Source organism: Diachasma alloeum, unplaced genomic scaffold (genome assembly GCF_001412515.2).
Source record: "Diachasma alloeum isolate Michigan unplaced genomic scaffold, Dall2.0 Dall_scaffold_00614, whole genome shotgun sequence".
In the NCBI taxonomy this organism is placed as follows: domain Eukaryota; kingdom Metazoa; phylum Arthropoda; class Insecta; order Hymenoptera; family Braconidae; genus Diachasma; species Diachasma alloeum.
Window position 1 is genome coordinate 152,188 of NW_021680746.1, and position 11,851 is coordinate 164,038.

Below are 11,851 nucleotides of genomic sequence, written 5' to 3' on the forward strand. Positions count from 1 at the left end.
TAGATCCGGAGAAGAGAAATCCAATTATTCTTCCACGTCATTCGCCGCTATCATCGCTCATCATCGCCGACGCTAATCAACGGAGTTTCCATGGGGGAATTCAACTAACATTGGCACACATCTGACGGAGGTACTGGATCATCGGTGGACCAGCTCCACTACGCTCGCACATGATAAAGTGCGTTATTTGTGCACGTCATCGAGCATTGAGGGCTCAATAGCTGATGGGGCAGCTAGCTGCGCGACGAGTGATGCCATCAAGGGTCTTCCTCCACTCAGGAGCGGACTTCGCCGGCCCAATGAACGTTCTGAAATGGAGAGGACCGGGAGCAAACAAAACAATGTACAAGGCGTACATCTGTCTATTTGTCTGCTTCGCAACATCAGCAAACCATCTGGAAATAGTAACGGATCTGAAATCGGAGAGATTCATCACGGCGTACAAACGCTTCACTTCAAGACGGGATATCTGTGCGACCCGAACCAGTGACAGGGGACTCAACTGCATCGGGGCAGATAGAGAACTCAGGAATCTTTTCGACCAGGCACCCAGCGAATCGGCTGACATCAGGGATCGGCTAGCATCAGACGGGATACAGTGGATATTCAATCCCCCTCATTCGCTACATATGGGAGATAAGTGGGAGGCCGCTGTGAAGTCTACAAAACATCATCTCAGGACGATCATCGGGACCTCGACATTGACTTACGAAGAATGTACGACTCTTCTGACTCAAGTCCAGGCCATACTCTACTCTCGGCTGCTCTGCACACTCACCAACGACCCGCAAGACACGTCAGCCCTGACACCGGGGCATTTCATCATCCGGGAACCGGTCACGACGGTTCCTGAACCATCACTCCAGCTAATTCCTACGGACAATCTCAACCGGTGGCAATTCATCACCCAGAGGCTCCAAAACTTCTGGGAGCATTAGGCACGAGAGTGCATTTATCGATATCAGCAAATCTACCGGTGGATACAGCCAACGAATCAAATTAACATTGGTTCATTGGTCCTTATTACGAACGAACGGGAACCGCCAGCTGAATGGCTCCTTGCCCGAGTCATCGAAATTCATCCAGGACAGGAAAACCTGACAAGAGTTGTCACACTGAGGAAAGGTCATCAGAAAGTTCAACGGGCAATACACAGACTACCTCCATTGCCCATCAACGCAGATCTACTGGAAGATCAACAGTGAGGACCATTAACTACACTTTGTCACCAGGAGGTGACGCAGGGCGGGCGGGATATTTAAAATCTGACCTAAATGTTGGTTAGATTGTCCCCCGTTCCCATCGGTAATCCTCGACCATTGGCGAGTACGCACAAAGACGTTTATCCGTGCCGAGATGGTCAGTACACCATCGACTCTCATCGGAAACGGCTCATAGAAAATCATCCGGTCGTATATCGGCGCAATCATCGGACATCTCATCGGTCAATTCTCGAAAGTCATCGTTAATTATCGGGAGAATTATCAATATATTTATTTTGTGTTTCTACAGTCCGCTCCGGTACCTCAACTATTTATTTGAATCTCACCCGGTGTAGTTTCCAGTGCACTTTATCATTTAAATTGTAATGATTTTTCTTTGGCCTCAACAAATACTCAATAAACCCTAGCCCAGAAGTCTCGATTATCCAAACACGGCCAACTCATTACCTTCGTTCTCGTAATCCGACAAGTCTGAAACGCCAAAAACCATAACGCTAACACTGGACTTCGGGGACAATCAGCAGCTCATCCAATCCTTATTTCGTGTATTTAGGGCGCCAGCCGATTTTTAGCAACGCGGAATCGACAAACCGCAAACGGAACCGTATTTTCTTAAAACTAAATACTGATTGTCCCCAAAAATCCAATAACGACAAGAAACATATCGCAAACCATACGCAGAAATGTGGATTACGAGGGTACGGGATTTACTCGGCTGCTCAGTGTGCGGGTCGTGGAGAGAGGGGTGGATTCGTGGACGAGAACATCAATTAACAAAACCAATCATCGATCGAGAAACCAATAAACCAATGTCTTAAATTCCAAACGGGATAGGTAAGGTCGACATTGAATAATAAACACAATTGTACTGACGTGTTTCGCTATTGCCGATATTAATACAAAATCGTAAATTCGTACAAACACAAAATTACATGAATGTGACTCAAAATAATTTTAAATACTCTGAAATGATCCATTAAACTCCAAAAGGACTCGAAAGATGCGAATAATAATTTTAAGTATGAAAAAGAAAGCGATCCCAATCCAAAGCTGATAGAGAGAAGCAAAGGTATTGTCCACGAGGGGAACACGAATCCGAGAGAGAGAGACTATAGGAAGGTAGCGTACGTGCGAGAGAGAGAACGGATGAGGTAACTACGCGAAAAAAAAAAAAAAGGAGAGCTCACGAAAAGGTACTAATTTTTCTTATTTTCGACTGTAATTAATCGAATTACGAATTATGGAGCGCCTTTGTAATGGTTTACTTAATTCTTATGCCATTTGTAACCCATTAAAATCGGGAATCTCATTCACCGAAAAGGTAGCAAAAATGAGCTAGGGAGCTTGAATCAGCCACGTGGCTGATTTACCGGAAAGGAGCGTTTCTAACCCGGAAATGGAGGTTTTCTCCATGAAAATAGGTAGCTTACGGTCTCCAATAATTTCCAAAATAATAGGTAGCTTATTCATGAACGTAAGAGAGCTTAGATAATTTTATTGTTCTGGATTCCAACCATAAAGTAAAGATAACTAAAAAGATAGCGTCCCCATGCCCAACCGGAATCCAAAACTCAACGAACGCTAGAGAGCATTAAAACGCGAAAAAGGTAGCTTCAGAACAATTCAGGTAGCATCATTTTTCCTCCAGAACTCTCGTGAGTCGGAGAAATATAAAGAAATAGGTAGCGTAGAATAATTACGTAAAGAGAGCGAAAAAAGGTAGCAAGCAAAAAGGTAGCAATGAAGTAGGTAGCGAGTTGCATCAATCGCCGTAGCGAGACGCCTAAAGCATGAAATTTAGCCTAAAAGTTACGGTAGGTAGCCCTATTACTATTCGGATTTATTCAGGTAGCGTAATTATCATTTAAATAATCTCAGGTAGCTTCCAGGGAGCATTTAGGTTTGTTTGAAGAGTTTTCTGTCCTTCAAACCATGAGTATCGGTGTTGGCGTCATTCCGAGAGGTAGCGACGCCATTCCGCGTGGTCCAACTGCTTTATCGAAAAACGCACTAATTCACTGTTAATCACCTCTAAATAAGTACACGAGTACTTACCATGGTCTGGAGCGTTGATTTTGACTGAATTTGGATCACGGGGCCTCGATAATTACCTCGAAAGAGAACTTGTTCAGGGAGCTAAATCGACTCGTACCTCACTCTTAGTCGTCCGGGTGGATACTGTAATGGCGACTATCGCGTGTGTCCGCTCGGGCCTGTTGCATAGTGGTGGGGAGTCTGGGGGAGACTAGCCCCGTACGGTGCTGACTCGAGTGCCGGAGACGCGAACTATCGATTCCCGGGGTAATTGTGCGCGAAGTATTTAAAGATTTAAATTTAAATTCTCCTATGATTGATTTTAATTATTTTAATTGAACAAAACTGTAATTACTTGAACTCAACGTGAAACTGAGATGGCGGAGCGGGTCTTCACTCCGTCTACGACCGGAATAAGGTAGCTTATCTACAGAGGGCACTCTCCGGAGAGGAATTAGGACTTTACCAACGAAAACTCAAACGCAAACGCAACTTAACTAAATTAAAAACCCAATGGCGATCCGTTTCGACGACTGGGATCGTCTCCACGGCCTTCCAACTGAAAGCCCTAACACTCTCGCTCAAGGGAGCGCAAGCATTTCAACTCGACCTATGTACTCACTCTATCGACAAACCAAAAAGGGTTACGGGAAACACTGGGTAGCACATTATCTTGGCCAAATATTCCACGGTGATATCCTGATCCTTAACCGAATTTACGTAGGAAAATCTCAAAATTACTAAACTTTAACTCAACAAAAATGACTCGAAAAAAAGAAATATCTGCAAAATATCTGGTTTATTTAATGAAGTTATTTAATGAATATTATTCTCAAAATTTAGGGAATCGATTCACGCGATAGGTAACCAATTTAGGTAGTTTTCCGAACTTAAGGTAGCTCTGAAGTAGAGTTAAGGTAGCAGGTAGCTCTAATTCTCCGTATAGATTTTATATCACGACAAAAAGGTAACGGTTTATAAAATCTTACTCTCTCTCTCTCTCTCTCTCTCTCTCTCTCTCTCTCTCTCTCTCTCTCTTTCTATACATAAATACCCTGGAGTTCCGCAGGTGACGAATTCGCCTGGAATTTCGTCACAAAATACAGTGATAATCAACAAACCTCATTTTAATTTATTCTCTGGCAAATCATCCCACTTCACTTTCCCTCCCGACCTCTCTATCATCAAAATCCGAAAAATTTCTAACAGACACATTTCGATTTAAAGGGCGCACTTCAGATGGTGCGGAATTTCAGAGGAGAAAATCCAGATAAATTGGATTCTTTCTTGAAATAAGTAGAGAGCGCTAAAAAAATTGATTCATTCAGAACTTCTAGATCTCCTTTCAGAGGAAATTTTAGGGAGTAAACTGGAGGGTAGCCCCATGAAGCAACTAAAATACAGAACAGTTACGTCGTTTGAGGAATTGAAAACTGAATTGGAATCACTTTTCGAGAAAACGAAAAGTCTTTTGGGACTCCAGATCGAGTTCAGTAAATTGCAGCAAAGGGAAAATTATAATGTCACTAAAAATGTGGGTCGCACGGAAGAAATCACTGTGGATTTTTTGAATGGCTTACTCAGTCTGCATAGTGAATTCAACGAGGGGGAAAAATTAGCCTCCAAAACACTTATGATGATTAGCGAAATTGATGTTCGAGCAAGGGCTGTGGGAGCAGTTGCAGAATTTATTACGAGCACATAATTTTGAAGCTCTCCATGGAGCTGGTGTAGAGCCATAGAAGGAGAAAGAACCATCTCTGGCACTCACAAGGGGAAAAACGGAGGAATAACGGTAATTCACAAAAACTCTACAGAGGGAAACTGGACTTCGCTTGAAAGCTCAACAACTAGGAACTCTTTTACCTGCGGGCAAGCAGGCCATCATTTGAAGGAATGTCGCAATGGTGGATAACTTAAGTCGACATTACCAGTTGCATCGAGAAACCTGCAAGTATGCAGGTGACGAAGTTACGGACTGCCGTAAATTGAAGAAAAGATTGGGGATGCCGAATTCGCAAAAAGTTCCATTGGAATCAACTGGATATAAGGATGATATTGCCTTGAGTTTCAAAAATAATAACTCCATCAGCAGCAATAATAACAACAATTCAAGAAAGAAATGCGAGAAGGTAGACCCTGATAAAGCACTGCCAGTGAGAGCCTATCATGTGATGATGGTAAAACCTTCAGAGAGGATGAAAAAGTCCTCAAGTGAAAATAAGGGCGCATTGATAACACCAGCGAAATCTGCAGAAATGAAAAAATTGGTTTTGCTGAAAACAGCCGAATTAAAGGCCTATGGTGTATCTAGCTGATTCTGGAGCAAAGGCATCTCTCGGGAGGAGAGATAAACTGAATGAAAATTTTAAAATTTCACCGGGGAATTGAGTACTGAGGAAAATTTCCAAGCAGGATGTGGCAACTTCGGGAGAAGCTGTTCTATACTTGAAAATTGGGAGCAGATGCCTGGGATATGTGTTTTAGGTGGTTCCTGAGCTTTTCTGTGTATCGGGAGAATTCTAGGCGAAGATTTCCTGTCTTTACCTAGCCTAGAGGTGGTAACAATTCATAGAAAGGCAGTGATTTTCAACGGACGACCTTTCGATCTGTTTCACGATTGAGAACCTACAAAAATCGCAGCTAGAAGTGAGGTATTACTTCGAGTACCCACACGAAGCGTAAATACTGGAATCGTACGAAAGAGACAGCGGACGAAGGGCGTTTTCATGGGAGAATCTCTGTCAATGGCGGTAGACGGTTAAGTGCTTGCTTACATAATTAATACGAACGGGAACGATGTTTTCATCAATTTACCGACGGTGAATCTGGAGCAGTTACTATCAGTGGAAATTATCATGATACTAAAAAATAAATGCGAGATAAAAGATTGCATAAAATTACTGCATGAAAACTTGAGAATTGATCATCTGAATAGGGAGGAGAGACTCTCGTCTGGAAATTTTGGAAGAATTTAATTCAGTCGTGCAGTTACCGGGAAATTCACCGGGAGTTACTAATCATCTGGAACATGAGATTCCGCCGAAACCGGGCGCCCATCAGCGTCAGATCTCATCGTTTACCAGAGTCAGAAATGAGGGAAGTTGATCGTCAGGTCGAAGAGATACTGCATAATGGAGTCGTGCGTCTATGCAAAAGCCAGTGAAATACACCTGTGACATCCGCCAAAATTCAAATAAACTAATTTTGGACTATCTTCTTTGCCTTATTAAAGAAATTCAACATAAATTGAACGTACGCATGCCGTAAAATTTCAAATTAGTTTTCAAGGGCCCAAAGGCCAGCTGTCAGCAATTAAATCATTTTCAAACATTTTCGAAACTAAATTTTCCTTGAAAATTAGGAGGGGTAAATCTTTTTTTTTTTTACGGCCTCGGAGTCCCTTTTCGGGTCCCATTCGGCACTCTATCCAACCCTATGCATGCGGCTATGGATTTTACACTGTACCGCATTCGCACTCCTATAGAACATAGAAGTAGCATGGGGAAACCACAGAAAACCCATGCCAGTACAGGCGGTTCCTCTATTAGCAACCTCCCGCTCGCCGGAGCCTTGCGTTGAAAAATTCGGTTCCACGGGGAATCGAACTCACAACCTTTCGCACACTAGACTTGCATCTAATCCACTCGGGTAAATCTTCAAGTTTATTTTTCATGGAAACGAAGCTCAGCCGACAGCAATAAAGCCATTCAAAACATATTCGAAACTAAATTTTCTCCGAAAATTCAGTTGTAGAGTAATAAACTTGGATTAGGCTCTTGCCGCGCCGAATATGTTCTCAAGTGCACGCCCAGTCTATCTCTCTCTATCCCTTTGTCTACTTGTAGCGACCAGCTACACCTGCCCATGCACCTGTGGAATGGTCACCCACAGCGTGCTCGAATAGGCGCGAATGCAGTATTCGACAACGCGGCGTACTGACCAGTCAACCGCAATTAATCCATCAATTAAACTATCTTTTTACATAGTTCTTACACGCTTCGGCGAATAAACCATACTTAATCTATTCGCACACGTAGTGATTCATTCAAAACCACAAATCCTACATACTGACATTCCAGTAACGGGTCCGGTGTGTGGGTACACTTAGAGAAACTGAAAATTTTTTCTTATCGTGGCGTGGGGTCTGTTTCTCCTCAGGATTCAGACCCTCATAAACCCTAAATTAAGTTTTCTTTTTTTTTTTAAATTTTATGATATTTGAAGTTAGGATATTTGGAGTTTTCTCCTTAACCGGAAGTCATAAATTTCCGTCGACAATTTTCATAATTATTTAAAAATCACTTATAAACTTTGAAATTCTATTTTCATTAAATTCCAAATAATACGATAAATACTTTGATGTCAAAATTATCTAGGTATGATAATCCAAACTGTTATTTTGGATTATCAAACCTCTATCATTCTATGAATATTAACAGAATAACGAATAATTATGAGTAATCATCCGTATAGTTAGAAACGATAATTTTACCATTGGTTACACACTAAGATTAATTTTAGGATGATCTTACGAGAAATAATCATCCCCTCAATGGCGCGCAACTTATTATTTCAATATAAATAGATATTATTGATTCATCTTTTAATTATAAGCATAAAGTGGAAGTAACTTCTCTACAGAATATTGTCAAAAAAAATTTTTTTATTCAAATGGAAAATATGTTTCAACTTCAGGAAAATGAATCTGTTAAAAATCTTGTGTGATTTCGATGATAGGGAGATCAGGAGGGAAAGTGAAGTGAGATGAATTGCCGGAGAATAAATCAAAATGAGTTTCGTTGATTTTCACTGTATTTACAAACTTAGTGCACTGAACAATACACTCGATGGATTTCGAATAAATAGTCGATTTACCGAAGTGGACTCTACAAATACGGAATATTTAGATAATTGACCGGATTAATTTACGATGAGGTTCGATAACTTTACCGATGAACTTCCCGATAAATGCGCCGATGTGCGCCCGAATAATTGTCAGTGATTCGGTCCTGATGAGAGTCGATGGTGTACTGACCACCGTGGAACACGCTCACGACTACGTGCGTACTCGTTGATGGTTGGGAATTTCCGCAAGGGATGGGGAAATAAGTTGGTCCAAAATACAGGCCAGATTTTGAACAGAATCTTTCATGTAAATAATTGTTCTTGATTTTGAAATAATCAATTTAAATTGAAGAATTTTTCTTTTAAGACAAATTGTAAATAAATAATTTGAAGGATAAAAATGTAGAGGGAAGTTTTGAGCCTTCCTAAAACATTTTCACTGGACGTTGGGAGTGGAAAAGTCCGCCCACGCCCCAACAGCTCGATGTGCAAGGATGTTTAGCCCTGAAGCATCGGGGCAGAATGCTCGGGGTGGGAAGTTCGAGGCCAAGGTCGTGAACCATTTGTCCCCGAGTTTTTCCTCCATGCATCTGAGGTCACACCCTCAGACTGAGTTTATAAAACCACTTGCGCATCGTTTGTTACCTCAGATCTATTTCAGCCAAAGTGCTATTTTTCTCGACCAGATGAGGCGAGTTTTCATTTAGACTTTCAAGTCTTTTTCCGAGTCCCAGGGCTCTCTAAGTTTGAGTGTGATTTCCATTTTATTGTATTTCGAACTGAATTATTTTGAAGTCAATTTTATTATGAATTTATATTAACTCCAGTTTGTGTCTGTGGTTATTTACTTTGTGAAGTTTAAATTATATTGTTCCCAGAGCGGCAGCATATATTTTGGATTAATCATCAACAACGAGTAAGTCCTTATGATTCTTTGTCAAACGTTTGTAACCATTTTGAGAGCTCTTTGACTAATTATAGACCCCATGGGTCATTTTAAACTTAAAACATTCTTCTTTTTATTTTGAAGACCTATTCCCTCAGGGTTTAAAATATTTTATTAATTTCGAGTCAACGGGTTTAACATAAACTATTTTTTTGAATTTTTAAATACTTGGGTTTTGATTGTTCCAAAATTTTCCAAACACAGTGATCATTTGAAATTAAAAATGAAAGTGTACATGTCAACTTTACCCGTTAAGTTCGACATCACACAACATTGCTAATCGTGCCTAAAAAAATGGATGCGTGGATTTTCGTCGTCTGAACGAGGTCACGGTTGGTGATTCATATCCATTACCCAACATCACCGATATACTGGATCATTTGGATAATGTAAAATATTTCTCAACTTAGGATTTGGCAGCAGGTTTTTATCAAATACCAGTGAATGAAGAAGATAAGTGCATAACTGCCTTTTCTATATCCTACGAGCATTGTGAATTCAACAGATTGCCTTTTGGGGTTAAGGATTGGCTTGCAACGTTCCAGAAGCTGATGAATTCCGTCTTGGCTGGAGTTCAGGAAATTTAGTGTGTCGTTTATCTTGACGGCATCGTGATTTTTGGACCAGACCTACAGGAACATAATAAGAGGCTGAGGGAAGTTCTGCAGCACCTGAAGGAGGCGAACCTGAGAGTTCAACCCGATAAATACAATTTCTTGAGGAGAGAATTTGTATACTTGGGACAGATAATCACTAAGGACAGGATCAAGGCAGATCCTAGAGAAATAGAAGCAGTATTGAATTTCACAGAACGCCAGGTTAACAAGGAAATAATATCCTTTTTGGGTCTAGCGGGTTATTATCGGAAATTTATCAAGAATTTTTCCAAAATTGCAAAATCTTTGCCTGAATTGCTAAGGAACGACATGTCCTGGACCTGAGGAACAGTGGAGAGGAGTGCATTTGAGAAAATAAAGAAATCTCGGACTACAGTACTAATCCTGTTTTATCCAGGTTTTAAGAGGCCGTTCCTACTAACTCAGATACATCAAACAGAGTCATAGCAGCCGTCTTGTCGCAAGGAGAGATAGGCAAGTACCTTCCAATTACCTATGCTAACACGACGTTCACCCCGAGAAAACAAATTTAATACAATAGCGAGGGAACTATTGGCTGTTGTTTGGGGTGCTTATTACTTTCGATGCTACTTATGTGGACGGAAGTTCACTGTTCTTATGGACCACGGGCCCTTAAGCTTGATATTTTACGTAAAGGACCCAGGATCAAGGTTCGTACATTGGCGAATCAAACTAGAGGAGTATGAATTCGAGGTGTTATACAAGCCTGATAAATTAAATACCAACGCTGATGCATTCAGTCACATCAACGTTGTAACTCGAGCGCAGACAAAGACAAAGACGGAGAGAGTAGCGAGCTCCGACTCTGACCACAGGGTCATTACCCCTGTGGATGATGACATTTTGGAAATAGAGCGAGAATACCATGACACGTCGATTGCCGGTCATCCTGGCGTTGAATGAATGTATGCTAAACTGAAGCAAAAATACTGTTGGAAAGGGATGAAGTCTGATGTGGATAAATATGTGGGAGCCTGTGAGGAATGTCAACTGAACAAGCTGGGAAAAGCCACAGAAGAACCCATGATTGTCGGAGAGAGCCTTGAAACAGCATTTGAGCAGTGTGCCATGGATATAGTTGGTCCATTGCTTATCACGAACGCAGGAAATAAATATATTTTGACGTTCCAGGATGCTCTGATAATATTCAATATGGCTATTCCCATTCCTGATCAAGAGTATAATAAAATCGGAGGTACATTCGCAGAGAACATAATCTGCGAATATGGTATACAACAGAAATTACCCTCGGATCAAACAACGACCGAATTTCATGGAGGAAATATTTAAGAATGTCTGCAAACTTCTGAGAGTTAAAAAGATTCAGACACCGGCTTATCATCCGCAGACCAATGGCATCGTTGAGAGGTCACGTCACACTCTATTGGAGTACTTGACAAGCTTCATACAAGAGGATCAGATGGATTGGGATACGTGGCTATCGTATGCAATGTTTGCATATAATACCACTCCTCACACGGCTACAAAAATGACATCTTTTGAGTTGATTTTTGGAAGACGCGCTGAATTACCGACGGCCGTTAAAAAGCCGCCTCGCTTGACATACTGTTATGATGACTTCGCTCAGGAGCTTCGAGAGAGATTCCATGCAGATCATCAGAAAACGAAAGAGACCCTTGACAAAGGAAAAAGGCAGTCAAAAATTCAATATGACAAAGATGCGGAGCCAATGGAATTCAAAGTTGGAGATAAAGTCCTCTAAAAAACGATGTTTTGCGACGCATGAGGTTCGAGAGAGGTTACGTACAGATCATCAGGAAATGAAAGAGACCCTTAACAAAGCAAAAAGGCAGTTAAAAATTCAATATGACAAAGATGCGGAGCCAATGGAGTTCGAAGTTGGAGATAAAGTCTTAAAAACGATGTTTTGCGACGTAGAAGATCGAAGAAGTTGACGCAGCCCTGGATAGACCCCTATCAGGTTTTCGAGAGGAATTCTGATGTCAAATACACGATTCGAAGTGGAAACGAGCAAAAGACACAGAGAGTCCTTCTAACCCGTCTTCGACCGTTTATAGAAGCATGACTATACGGACCCCTGCCTCGGAACATTCAACGACCTGAAATTTTTTTCTCTAAGGGTTAAGGAATTTTTCATGGAAAAACAGGACTGACCTTACAATGCGTTTATTCAATTAAAC

At 41.2% G+C, this 11,851-nt stretch overlaps 1 protein-coding gene across 1 annotated transcript; it reads left to right on the top strand.

Annotated features, from left to right (window-relative positions):
* Window positions 1-341: 341 nt before the first annotated feature.
* On the top strand, window positions 342-938 carry LOC107043687. Its single transcript, XM_015265271.1, has one exon. The coding sequence runs from the start codon at window positions 342-344 to the stop codon at window positions 936-938; it is 597 nt and encodes a 198-aa protein (XP_015120757.1).
* The last annotated feature ends 10,913 nt before the right edge of the window (window positions 939-11,851 follow it).